Raw genomic sequence first — 14,720 nt, forward strand, 5'->3', positions numbered from 1 at the left:
TCCCCCTTTTCATTCCTGATTTTACATGGTCCCCGGAGAAGGGGAAAGGAACAAGATCTCCTGAGCAAATTGGGAGCTTGGAGGGGAGAGGGAGCTAGGATAATGAGTAGGGGAGATGAGGAGGTATGAGGAGGACATGAGGGAGCAGGAAGGTTGAGTCAAGGGAAGAATAGAGGAGAGCAAGATAAGAGATACCATAATAGAGGGAGAAATTATAGGTTTAAAGAGAAATCAGGCACTAGGGAAATGTTTGGAGATCTACGAAGATGACACCAACTAACAATCTAAGCAACAGAGGAGAGGCTACCTTAAATGCTCTCCCCGGATAATGAGATTGATGACTGACTTATATACCATCCTATAGCCTTCATCCAGCAGCTGGTCGAAGCAGAAGCAGACACCAGCAACTAAACACTGAACTGAAGTGGAATCCAAGTGCAGAGAAGGAGGCCGGATGAGCAAAGAGTTCCAGACCAGGCTGATAAAACCCACAGAAACAGCTGACCAGAACAAGGGGGAGTTCTTGATCCCCAGACTGATAGCTGGGAAATCAGCATGGGACTGATCCAGAACCCCTGAACGTGGGTGTCAGTGAGGAGACCTCGGAAATGCATCGGGCCTCCTGTAGTCGATCTATTCTTATCCCTAGCATAGGTATGGACTTTGGGATCCCATTCCACATAGAAGGATACTCCTTGAGCCAAGACACACGGGGGTGGCCTAGGCGCTATCCCAAAGGACATGACAGACTCTTAAGACCCCCTATGGCAGTCCTCATCCTCCAAGGGGAGAAGAAAGGATATGTGATAGGTAGAGTTTTAGTTGGGGGTGGCAAGGAAGGAGGGGAGGGAGAGGGAACTGGGATTGACATGTAAAACAATCTTGTTTCTAATTCAAATAAAAAATGGAAAAAATCAAACAAACAACAGGAAATAAAGTTTCAACATGGAAGCTTAAAAAAAATCACCTAGGTGACACACCTGTGGTTGTTCTTGGGAGGGTATTTCCAAAAGAGTTAGCTGGGCAGGGGTTTAGGAAGTACAGGAAAGAGGAGCCCAGATTTTTGGATTCTTCTTACTATTCATTTTGCAGAAACCATATGGCAATTATATGCTTATTTTCAGAAATTAATTTATGCTAAAATTTTATACTTCAAATAGTTATCTAATTTAATATAATATTTCACTGCAATGTTGTATTATATAAATTACTCATTTTTAAAATTTTGAGTAGCTTTTATTAAAATTGTTCTGTGACAAATATATATATAGTATTCTTATTACTGTGCTGCACCCAATCCTCTCTAAACTTTTCAACTATATTTGCCATACACCACTTCCTGCTGGTCCTTTTACCCCATTCATATCTTTTGTTACAATTATTTTCATTTATTGATCATGAGGGTGGTGTCTTATACATGCCACTACATGCATGTGGAAACCAGAGAACAATTTTACAGGATTTAATTCTCTTCTTCCATCATGTTGGTCTTTGAAATTGAACTCCGGTCATCAATTATTGGTAGCAAGCACCTTATTAAGTCATCTTAGTGGCTCCTCGTGTATTTGTTTTGTTATGATTTGCTGAGCTTAAGTGGGATAATCTTTGTGACTATGAGTTAGAAGCTAGCCATTTGAGCCTGGTGAGCTCATCAGTAGTTATGTAACTGAAGACATTGTGCCCTCCCCCCCCCACACCTGCAAACCGTTCAGTAGCCAATAATTGAGCAGGTAGAGGTAGGACCACATGAGTCTGTCCCTAACCCATAATTTCTTGTTGACAGGCCTGGTCTTGTTCAAGACCATTGCAGCTGGCCATATCATGATCACATTGACTATATATCCTGCCCACAAGACAGTATTTTAGTTTCTGTTTCTGTCATCCCATTCTTACATTTTTTTCTGCCCCCTCTTCCACAATGGTCCCTAAGCCTTAGAAGAGATTATATAAATGCCTGTTTATGGCTGAAATTCAACCATCACTTATTCTCTCTCCTTGAGTACCCTAGGAACTCTGTATTCACCCCCTTTTATCTCAAGGAGAAGCTTTTCTGGTTAAGGCTAAGAGTAGTATTTGTCTAAGATTATAAGCATAGATAGCTTTAAGCCTCGACAATTTAACTAAATGATAATAGTAAGCTCAACCTTGGAACTTGATCCATGGGAATTTTACTGGGTTTAAAGTACCAAGGAGGGATTATTTCTTGTGGATCAAGCCTCATATAAAACCAGAGATTTGTTGGTTAGTCCTCAAACAATTGTGCCACTAGTGTATCAGTTGATACTCCTTACCTGGTAGGTTGGTTTTGTAGCTTGTAATGTTCATAGATGAGTGAGATCATTGATGTCTTCACTACCCCAGTGGCCAACATAACACTTTTCAGGCCTATGACAACTCGCAGCAGGAAAGAAACCGGTAGCTCATTTCCAGCTTGATTTCTCTGTATCATGAAATCAGGGTGTGTGGGGACTTCAGCAATGGGTTCTTATCAAACTAGCTTCTGGTGGCAACCAAGAGGAATGCCAAGAGACCGTATTATGCTTATGGGGGCCTCTGACGTCTCCCTGACAAACATCTCATAAAGTGGTATTTTACAACTAACATTGGAGTTTTTGCTTAAAAACCATCACTTTTAGGAGCAGTATTATCCAGCCCTGCAGGATTCCCTTTCTCTCACTCTCTTAGCAAGGTGGTACTTTTCATGTGACATTTTCATACACCTTTTGTTTAGGGTAACTCTTCCTCCCTCCCCACTTCATCTGTACTTTCTTCTTTACTCCATGAATCTTGGGTGTTTGAAATCAGTTCTGGCAGCAGGTGCCTTTAAACATCACTATTGTTTATAAACAGTTTGCAACTGATCTTCTATGCATTTTTACTGCACATACTAAACAAATCATAAATCAACACCCAAACATTGTAGCAAATATTGGAGACAATGAATGTCTGTAAACTGCTGAATTAATGAAATTGGATATAAGAAATAAGTTTTTCCTTATGGTCATCAGGAAGGGGCATCAAAGAAAAAATGCAATGCATAAGGAGAATTACCAGAATTATAGGGGAAAGTATTTAGAGAATATAAATCATATTTGTAGTGTTTTCTTATAATATAATAACAATGCTATCAAAATGATACATAGATTTACACAAACATTTATTTTTTATGTGGGAAAATCAATAGTCAGATTTCATGTGTGCCCGGCCTATTTTAAAAGGGTTTTCTAGTTCTTCATAAGCTGAGTATTTCTTTTCTTTTGGAGTATAGGTTGCTCTCAGGGGCCCAGATGTGGAAACATCCTGCAAAGAAGTTAAAAATATCAAAGTAATTGCATGACATTTAATGAAATACCTAAGTTTGTTTACATATGCCAATGTATTAGAAAATTAGGCATGTATTATGTGTCATTTTAGAAAATTGTTTAGTTCCTATTATAAGTTCACAATTATTTAAAATAATAAACTATTTCTTTTAGTAGATTAATGTAAGCACCTTTTAAATAGATAATAAATACATGTACTATAATTCTCCTAAACTACCTCAGATACTGTGCAACCCAGAATCTCTTCACTACAGTAATAAACAACAATACATATGTAAGAAAAACACATAGTTTTGTGATATTATAGTCCCAACATTCATTTTGTTACAAGATGAATTTTAGTACATCCCTGAATTAGTCTCCTAGCATTTAATCAGTTCTCATTGGTTTCAAATCTGCTTTCTAATAATTGCAAATGTAAATATTTTATATATAAATTACAGTGTACACATTAATAAAACATGCTACATTTATTTATATATACATTAATGTGTATTATATATTATGTATTCTATATCTGTGACTCCCATTTACCCATCGCATTTACTGAAATAGTAGGTATAGTGATTCATTTAAAGTCAACTTTCTAGACCTATATCTGAATTGATTTTGTTATATCATTTAAGCATAATGAACGCCAATGTTCACTATGTCATCTTTACTAGAATTGTGATGATGATGACCATAAATAGAAATTGAAACATTTTTACATACAAAGGTTGGCTTCATGTGTGTGGTTGACAAATAATTGCTCCCATAGTTTACAGCAGGCTTAGTTGGTCCCAGAGAGACATCCCAGTTATGAGCTGGATAGTTGTAAAGAGTGCCTTCTTTGACTTCTTGAGCAATATAGCTGTTTTAAAAATAAAAATAGAATATTTTAAAATATGAAATATATATGTTGCTGAAGTATTATAATGTAAAAGGCTATTGTGACTATATTCTATATGAAATGAAGTTATGTAGAATTCATTAGATTGAAACAAGAGGCATAATGAAGTAATGGTGTATTCATAAGCTAGAATGCACTAAACCATTTTTTCTTTTAATTATATTACAAAACCTAGAGGCTTGATAGGGAATAGTTTCTATGTTCTTTCTCATAATGCCTACAAAATTGTGATGCCTAAATGAGAAGCACGGCATTAAAAGCTCTACAGTTTAATTTTGATCACTTCTGAGTTTTTCCTCAGGAAATATGCTAATGAGCTATTTTTTTGCTGACAAAAATACCATTATATAGATATGCACAGTTGGAAACAGTGTTATCTCTATGTCTTCTTGTCTCTGCAACTTTGCCTCCTACCAAAAGAGAAAAGGAATATACAAGTTTAAACTGTCCAAATCAATTATTTCCAAATGAAATACTCTTGACTTTCTTTTTCAGTATTTGTATTTTTTTACTTTTCAATTCCCATTTATAGGATAGACAACTTACTTGGAATTCGTTCTGGATAATTGTGATGATGGAGAAAAGGAACTTCTGGAGAAAGCTTCCTGGTGGGATAGATTCCAAGGATTCTTTTGTAAGACAGAAAAATGGTTAGTCATGATTTTAAGGAAATGTAAACTACAGTGTATAGTTGCTCACATTGCATCTCCATGCTAACATGTAAGTAACATGATAGTTCTAAGCCACTTTCTACTATATAACAAGTGAATAAAAGTAAGTAAAGATATTAGGAATTTGGCAAGCATCTATTAATGTAGCTATCTGCTAACTATCATCTGTCTGTCACCCATCTAGTGATAGAGAATAGTATTCTGAAGATGTGTAAATGGGAGTTACACTTCAGGCACAATCTAAGCATTAAGCAATGCTTTTAATCAAAGATTGAATTTAAGCCCATCTTTCAACTGTCATAATGTGAAAAACTTCATAGATAAAACACAGATGACAATACCTTGAGGAGAGAAAATTTTGGTTGAATACAGAACTATAGCATCAGACAGCTACAGAATACTGTAACGAATTTTTAAGAAAAAGACAATCCTTGCAAATCAATTGATAAAAACCAAAATACTCCAAATGCATGCACAAGGACTGAATTGTAACAGTATGGTTTTTGAAGCAAGATATTCACATTTTAGTAAAGACATAAGGCATAAAAGTGGATGCAAGTCTACACAGAAACTACTCTTTTAAGCACATATGCTATGCATACAGGTATAACATTGTGTTGTGGCTATTAGACAGCCATTTCAAAATCAAGAATAATTTTACATAGCCATTTTGATACAATTAATTTGACAATGGGAAGATTCAGATAGTATATAAAGCTACACATGTACTTTGACATTGAAATGTTTAAATGATGTGAAATATACATGATGATCCATCACTGGGTTTTAGGTCTTGTGCACAACCATCCTAGAGGGGTAAAGAATCTTAGATGAATAATATTAGAGATAAGAAAGAGGTGAAATTTCATTTGAAAAATCCTATAGACAAAGAAGACTGAGACTGACCCTGTATTTTTCCTTCATTGTTTAAAAATTTCTTTTCTGTCTCTGGGCCTTTTTTCTGCTTTGACTTCAAAAACATCCTCAGGAAGAAATAAAATGCAATGATGAAACACAAAAGGAAGGCCATAACTCCTGAAAGTACTCTGATGAACCTTGGTCAGAAAGAAGAGCATATATCCATAACCTTTCTTGGCTACTCTTTGATTTCACCAAGGGCAGAATCATGCATGTCAGGGTATTCCATGTCTCATGTCTTAAAGAAGGAACCTTTCTTCTTATGGTGGGCTTAAATCCTTTGGTTCATGACTTTTCCTCTATCAGGCCAGAGGGCACAGTGAATTTCTTGTGGTAAAAGTTTAGACTCGAGGTCATAAATGAAGATTCTTTAGATTTAGTAATGTGGATGCTTTGGGGGGAAGGATCCCATAACAAACTTCTGATGCCTAAAGATGTAGGATTATTGTACTCTTACACACTTCTAACTTGTCCATTTTTGGCCTATTTTTAAATTTTTAAAATATTTATGTGTATTAGTGATTTTTGCCTGTATGTATGTCTGTGCACCACATGTGTGTAGAGTTCACGCAGGTCAGAAAGGGTGTCAGATGCCCTAGAACTGGAGGTACAAATGGTTCTGAGCTCTCACATGGGTCAAACTCAGATCCTCTGGAAAAGCAGCCAGTGCTCTTAACCACTGAGTCATCACACCAGTCATTGGCTTAATTTAAACTCATTAATCCACACTTAGACTTATTGCTAGTAAGTAGATACAGCAAACACTTTAGAGAAGACTTGAAAGTAAAGATACATAGAATAATTTTAAAAGACAAGAGAGAAACTGAGATAGCAAGATTACATTTTTAAACTCAGGCCTTTGGGATGGTAGTAATGGTATCACTGATAAGATTATAGCACTCCACTATTATATGTATTTGGACATCAAGAAATATCACCAGCTAGTAAGTAAAGATATTTTTCCAGGATTAATAACTATCAGTCAGTACCATCTATTTCTAACCAGAAAACTTATGGTCATGATAAAGCTATTAATGATTCCAAGAAAATTAACAAGCAGATATAAGCAATGTAGTCACTCTGTTTTGAAGTCTAACAGTAGTTGAAACAAAGCCGAATCTCTTCACATACTCCAGAAGCATGAAAATTGTGGGTTAACTTTCTCCATGAAAGGCATTTCTCTTATATCATATTTCAGAAAAAGTTGAAACACCAAATTCAGCATTATAGATTGATTGTTTTGCACACATGTTGATGCAGAGAGAGTAGGGAATGGATTTCACCAATATATCATAAAACAACCCATGGCCCACCTCATCAATTTTAAATAACAAAGAGAAAGCCATGTGGGGGAACCCATCAGGTTACAAGAGTGAAAAGCCACCAGCTTAAACATTTAAATAAATAATCCGAGTATAAACACTATCTGAAAAAAATTAAGAAAAAAGTGAAACTCATGATAGCATTATGAAAAAGCAAATATTCATGTGCTTGGAGATATGGAGGTGCCTCTAATCTAACAAGAACAGTCTGACTAGGAGTCCATCTATTGAACGTCACAAAGAAGCTCTTCTGGTTTTTTTTTTTTTTATTTTTCTCTTCGCAAATGTCAATGATGTTTTCCCAATTTTTACATAATACAGGACATCTCTATGATAGTAATATCTGGAACCAGGAGAACAAGATCTGAGTTTCTAAAAGGAAGCTAATCTTTTAAAATTCATAATTTCATTTTTGTTTCTAGCTTATAAAATCCCATTGTGTGTAGGTATCACATTTCCATAAAAAGAATATTGATTAAAAAACAAAATTTTTATTCAAATGACTCTGTATGTATTAGTAATTTTAGTAAAAAAGGAAATAAGTAAAAAGAAAGCATTCTGAATGAAATTTGATTAGTTTTTGTTTAAAGATTTAGCATATCCACATTTCTTTTATTTCTACTTCTTCAGCACTGAATGCTCAAATCTAGTGAACAGTGTTCAGCTACCCAGAGAATATGTGAGTTAAGGAAATAGAAGAAAAAGGGATGGTAGTTTTAAAGCAAGGGATCTGGGATTGACATGTAAAGTAATTTTCTTTCTAATAAAAAGGGAAAAATAAATAAATAAAAGCCAGAAAGGAATTGTTTCTTGCTTTTACTTTTACTCCATAGAATTAGCCACCAAAATTAATAACCCTAAGTCTACTTTGATTTGTTTTGGACCAATTGTGAAATCAATTTTAACCTTTCCAATATTTTTAAGTATACGCCAATTGGATTGTGAAATTTAGAGAAAATTTTCACATTCATGACTGAAAAATATCCATAAACTACATATAAATGTGGCTAAAATAAATCTGTAGGAGAAAAAACCTAAAATATATAATGTATGCATTGTCATGCAATAAAATATTAGAGAGGGGTCTTGTAGAACCAACAAAACAGTGGCCGAATCTTTTAACAATATTCTCACTAATTTACACTCTCCTTTGCTATGTTGTGATTCTCTCTAACCACTAGTCTGTAAATATAATAGAATTAAGTATTTTAGGCATTGGCCAAAACTTTTTCCTATCCCTATGATCTAAGTTACATTCACACGCATGCATTCATGCATGTACTTGCCCAGCCAGATAAATACATACTATGTGAATGTATTGTAAGGTCCATTAAAATGTAGTCATGTGTTTGCTTTCTGTGCTGCCATTAACAACATCCTAAGGGTATTGTAGAGAAGAAAGAGTGAATGAATGTGCCAAAGGTGCACACTTTATAACTGTTCCATTAATTAAATCTCTCATGTTACTCATGCTACAATTTCCTCCACTGGCCTAACACCTAATAAAAAGACTGTGCATCTTGGGTTTTTAAAAGAGAGCAATAATTTCATGTAAATGTGTCCAATAATGGAAATTTGTTAAATATATTAAAATCCAGGATAACTAAAACAATCCTGTACAATACAGGAACTTCTAGAGGTATCACCATCCAGCTATAGTTGTAAAACCAGTTTGTTTTTTGACATAAAAACAGACATGTGGATCAATGGAATCAAACTGAGGACCCTGACATAAATCCACACACCTATGAACCCCTGATTTTTGACAAAGAAGCAAAAAATACAATGGAAAAAAGTACCTTCAACAAATGGTTCTGGCATAGCTGAATGGTAGCATGTAGAAGATTGCATATATATATATATATATATATATATATATATATATATATATATCTTAAGTCCAAATGGATTAAAGACATCAACAAAAATGCAGTCACACTGGAAAGTGGGAGGGACCCTTGAACAAATTGGCACAGGAGACCACTTCCTGAACATAACACCAGTAGCACAGACACTGAGATCAACAATTAATAAATGGGAACTCCTGAAACTGAAAAGCTACTGTAAGGCAAAGGACACTGTCAATAAAACAAAACAGCTCCCTTTGGAAAGAGAAAAGATATTTACCTAAAGTAATTTCATTCTCATGCAAATATTTTAATGTAAACATAAAGTTTAAAACAATTTTAAAATAATATACATTTTTCTAACATAAGATACAATTCCTTTAAAATATCATCTATTATTTTAAAGTAATTGTCTCATGGATCCGTGATGAAGAAAAGAACACAAAATTTGCTAGAATAAGTCTATTTATCATCACATTAATTTTTTAATCTTTGGGTAATCTCATGTGTTCCCAAGATTGGAGTGCAAATGATATATTATTTTATCTTTTGAGTCTCGTGTATTTTGTTCAAAATACTAATAGTAGTATCAGCTACTAAAGTTTATGGTGTGAGAATTAAATGAGATAATATGTGAAATCCTGAGCCCAATGTCTGGAGAGTTATACCTTTTCTTTGAAATTGTCTCAAAGAATGTTTTTAATGTAGGGTTATAACTTCCACAATTATTCATTCTATACTTTTCTCTAAATACATTCTATATGTTAATGATATGAACACAGAGATAGGCAAGACACAGAAATGTAGTCTAGACAGAAAGGATTTCAGGTAAAAAAAAATAGTCTAGTCTCTGTTTCCAATGGACAGTGAGCAGATAAATTGAAAGAATGTGATGAAGCACTTTAAACATCACAGAGAAGGCTGAAAAGATGGCTCAGCAGTTAAGAGCATTGGCTACTATTTCAGAGGATCTGCGTTCAGATCCCAGCACCCACATGGATGCTCATAACAAACTGTTACTCCAATTCCAGGAGTCCCACACCCTCTTCTGGTCTCTGTAGACACTGTGTGCACGTGTTTCACAGACATGCATACAGCGAAACACTAATAAATAAATATTTAAATAAAGATGGGACATGCATTATAAAAGTAAAATTTACAATTACTTTTCTAAAAATAGTTTTATTAAGATATTATTCATATAGTACAACGTACATCATTTAAGCAATTCATTGTTTTCAGTATAGTCATAGAATTGTCTACTCGTCAGTATAATTTTGATCATCTCCAAAACAAAACAAAACTCTGTACTCATAAGCCATCATCCATCATTTCTTATCAAATACTACTTCATTCTCCTGCCCTAGAAAACTAGCAATCTGCTTTCTGACTGTGCAGAACTTCTTCCGGAAATTTTATATAAATGGAATTATGAAATATGTAATCCTTTAAGTCTTAGTGGCATTTTCACATAGGGAGATGATTTCTAGGGCCATCCATGTTGCAATACATATCAGGATTTCTATTTTTTATTACCAAATGAAATTTCATTACACAAATGTGCTGCATTTTGTGTATCTATTGATTGATAAATGTTTTTGTTCCTTATTTTGTCTGTCTTGAGTTTGCAATAAACAATCTTAAATAACATATTATTTGGTTATTGCCTATTCTCCTGTTTATATACTTAGAAATAGAATTGCAAGTCCTATGGTAATACTGTGATTAACTGTTTAAGCAAGTGCCAAATGCCTTTTCTAAAGTAGTTGGGCTAGTGTATATTCCCAATAGCAGTGGAAGAAAAATGCAATTTAAGAATGTCCCCACTGGACTTTTTCTTTTCTCTTTCATTTTATCTATCTTAGAGTGTGTGATATAGTTTCTTATTCTGGTTCCAGGCCTCATTCCTCTGATAACTATGGATAATGAGCACCTTTTCTTGCATATATTGCTTAGTGAAAATTTTATTCAGAGACTGTCAATTTTAATTTTTTATATTTTTTTCAGTTTGAGTTGTAATTCCATGTACAAGTTCATCATCAAACAAATGGTGTTCCTAAGCTTTCTGTGATTGTCTTGGCTACTTTCTTCCTATATCCTCTCAAGCACAATGATATACATTTTATTTCTAGTTTGTTCATTTTTTGACAGTTTCACATTTTATTTCACATCTAAGAAACCATCATTTAAACACAAGCAATGAAAATGTATAACTGCAATCTACTAAAAATTGTGTTTAACTCTTATATTTAGATCATTTAGCAATTCTAAGTTAATTTGTATATTGTATGATATGATATGAAATCATATAGGTGTCTAGTTTACTTTTGCATATTCATACTTGCTGCTCTTCCTGAGGACCTAAGTTTGAATCCCATCATCCACATCAAGTGGCTAACTGCCTGCAAGTTCAGACCTAGAATATCCATCACCCACTTCTAGCCTATGTGGGCATCCACACATATGTGGCATACATTCATAGACACAAATACATAGACACATAAGTAAAACTAAATCTCTAATTTTTGTATAGGCACACCTAACATTTCATCAGGATCTTCTTAATGAGTTTCATTGGCACCTTTGTAAAAATGAATTGATTGTAAATGTGAAAGTTTACTTTAGAACAACCAATTTTATTGCATTGATCTCTATGCATATCATTATGCCAGTTCTTCATCATCCAAATCACAGTATCTATGTTCAGAATTATTAATCCTCTAACTTTTAAAATTGTCATTGCATGCAATTATGAGATACAGTGTGCAACAGACAAAGCCAATATGTAAGATACACTATTCAAAGCATTATCATTATTAATTTTTGTCTGGAATCTATGAGCTCTTCTTTTCCTGGATGCTCAAAAGGCATGCAATAGGTTATGAAGTATATTTATCATACTGTGCTTAATCTACAACTTAATTATTTCATCTAACTATGTTTTGATACATGTTATCCAACTTTCTTCTATAAAGCCAATAATTCCAACTTTCCAATCTGTCATAATTCACTATTCTACTTGAGGTTGACTTTTCAGATCATCCACATATAAGACATGGTATTTCAATTTTCTACAACATATATATATATATATATATGTATATGTATATGTATATGTATATGTATATATATACATATATATGTATTTATCCAGTGATGAACATCTATATCAATTATGTATCTTAGCTATTGTAGATAGGACACAATAACTGATTTCACAGCTATCTCCTAAATTCACTGATATTATTTTCTTAAGGTAAATGATATATATATATATATATATATATATATATATATATATAGAGAGAGAGAGAGAGAGAGAGAGAGAGAGGCAGACAGACAGACAGACAGAGACAGAGAGAAAGAAAGAGAGAGATACATAGATACATATATAGATAGGTAAGGATATAGATATATGCTCAAATAATTGCATCATGCAGTAGATCTAATTTTTAGATTTTTCTTAAGAAGCTGCCAGAGAGCACTCCATAGAGGATTCATGAATGTATAAAATTGGAGAGTTCAAAAGCATTCTCATACATCAGTTACATTTGTTGGGACCAAATTGTGAAATTAATCCTAGTCATAGAAGGTACAGAAAAATTACCTTGAAAGAAATTTAACTAAAAAAATGTATAATACCTTTACAGTGGATAATAAAAAACACAGCAATGAAAGAACTCAATGAGGACACAGAAAAGAAAGGCCCTCCATGTTCAACCCACAGATTCAATGTGCTTTTCAAAAAAGAGACCATTAATATTCCTCATGTTTTTAAGAAATCCTGCGATTGTGTACTTCCTACAGGCACACACACACACACACTCATCCCACACGAACCCCTCACATGGCTTAAGCAAGAAGAATAATACTGGAAGCACAACACTACCTGATTTTTAAATATGTGACAAAGTAGCTGGCAAGATGATGGGACAGGTAAGAGATCTTGCTGCCAAATCTGATGATCAGAGTTTGGTCCCCAGAACACACATTGTGGAAGGAGAGAACTTACTCTCAGGTTGCCCTCTGACTACTGCATATTGCTGTGGAAGGTGTGCACTCAAGAATACACATGCACATACACAACAAATAAAGTTTAAACATTGAAAATATACAATAAAGCTATAGAAATACCATTGACACTTGTACAAAAGCAGCCACACTGAAGCATGAATCAGAACTGAGTGCCAAGTAAGATCTCTGAGCGTTTATAACCAACTGATTTTTCAAGCTGTACTAATGTGCATTTTTGTATAAAGCAATAGGCTTCATAATGACATTTTTGATGAAGTATATGATGTAACATGAACATATTCACTCCCAGTCACCATCTTAAATACCCCATCCCCACTTTGCTCATTCCCTCTCTTCACAAATACACCTCTTTCTATTTTTATGCTGTATGCATAACTATGTATATATGTTTTTGATGTACCTATATCATATAGGTTCTACTTATGATAAAAATTTGTACAACATTTATCTTCCTGGGAGTGACTTATTCAGCTTAGTATGGTGATTTCCACTTCCTCCCATTCCTATGCAAATGACATAACTTTTTCCTTTATGGCTAAATAAATACCACCATGATACATATATGATATTTTCTTTATCCATTCACTTATCCTTATGCCTACAGTTAAGTGTAGTCTTTACCCTTAACAAAGAAAACTTCTCTTTGCAATAGAGAGAGACCACTACAGAAAACTGCACCAATCAGAATACAGAGTTGTGGATCCTGGTCCCAACTGATACATTTACAAGACCATTCCTGCACCTAAGGTTTAAGGAATATTGTGAAAGAGGGGGTGGAAAGATTTTAAGAGCCAGAGGATGAGGGTTTACTACAAGATTGTGTCTACTAGAAATGTCAGAAATTAGACCCATAAAGTCACACCAAATGTGACTATCTAAACATGAGCTGAACGAGGACAACAACAACAGACATGCCTAAGTGAACAGGGGAAAGCCCTGAAGCCTCAAGCCTACACAAAGAACTCTTTGAAGTTCATAACCTCTTTTGCACTAATTGTTGTTACATGCATACATACATACATATCTAAATCTATATGTATGGATAGATATATACTTTCCTAGAATAAATGATGTTTGTATAATATTATTTGTATATATGGTTTAAGGACTGACCATTTGATATTGTGCTGGTTTAACTGGATGTCAGCATGTAGAAGAATGCAAACAGATCCATATCTATCATCTTGCACAAAATTCAAGCCCAGCTGAATCAAAGATCTCGACATAAATCCAGATACACTGAACCTGATATAAGAGAAATTAGGAAATAGCCCTGAACTCATTGGCAAAGGAGACAACTTCCTGAATAGAACATCAATAGCACAGATACTAAGATCAACAAGTAATAAATAGGACCTCATGAAACTGAAAAAGTTCTGTAAGGCAAAAGATGCTGTCAAAAGGACAAAATAGCAGCCTGCACAATGGGAAAGATCTTCACCAACCCCACATCTGACAGAGGGATGGTTTCTAAATATATAAAGAAATCTAGAATATAGACATCAAACTACCAAGTAATCCAACCAAAAATGGGATACATATCTAAACAGAGAATTCTTAACAGAGGAATCTTCAACTGCTGAGAAGCACTTAAAATATTGTTCAACATCCTTGGCCATTAGGGTAATGCAAAAACAACTCTGAGATTCCATCTTATGCCACTCAGAATAGCTTAAATAAACAACACAAGTAACAATTTATGCAGGAGAGGA

General features: G+C 34.2%; 1 protein-coding gene across 1 annotated transcript in view; it reads right to left on the bottom strand.

Moving 5' to 3' along the window:
- Window positions 1–3,140: 3,140 nt before the first annotated feature.
- LOC100755802 (hypothetical protein) overlaps window positions 3,141–14,720 on the bottom strand; it is a 48,085-nt gene continuing 36,505 nt past the window's right edge. Inside the window, exons 4-6 of the mRNA XM_035450304.1 lie at window positions 4,762–4,844; window positions 4,038–4,176; window positions 3,141–3,300 (exon numbers count right to left, since the gene is read on the bottom strand). Coding sequence (XP_035306195.1) covers window positions 3,178–3,300; window positions 4,038–4,176; window positions 4,762–4,844 — 345 coding nt within the window. The 3' untranslated portion in view covers window positions 3,141–3,177. The remainder of the gene's footprint in view (window positions 3,301–4,037; window positions 4,177–4,761; window positions 4,845–14,720) is intronic.

Source organism: Cricetulus griseus, chromosome X (genome assembly GCF_003668045.3).
Source record: "Cricetulus griseus strain 17A/GY chromosome X, alternate assembly CriGri-PICRH-1.0, whole genome shotgun sequence".
Taxonomy (NCBI): Eukaryota; Metazoa; Chordata; class Mammalia; order Rodentia; family Cricetidae; genus Cricetulus; species Cricetulus griseus.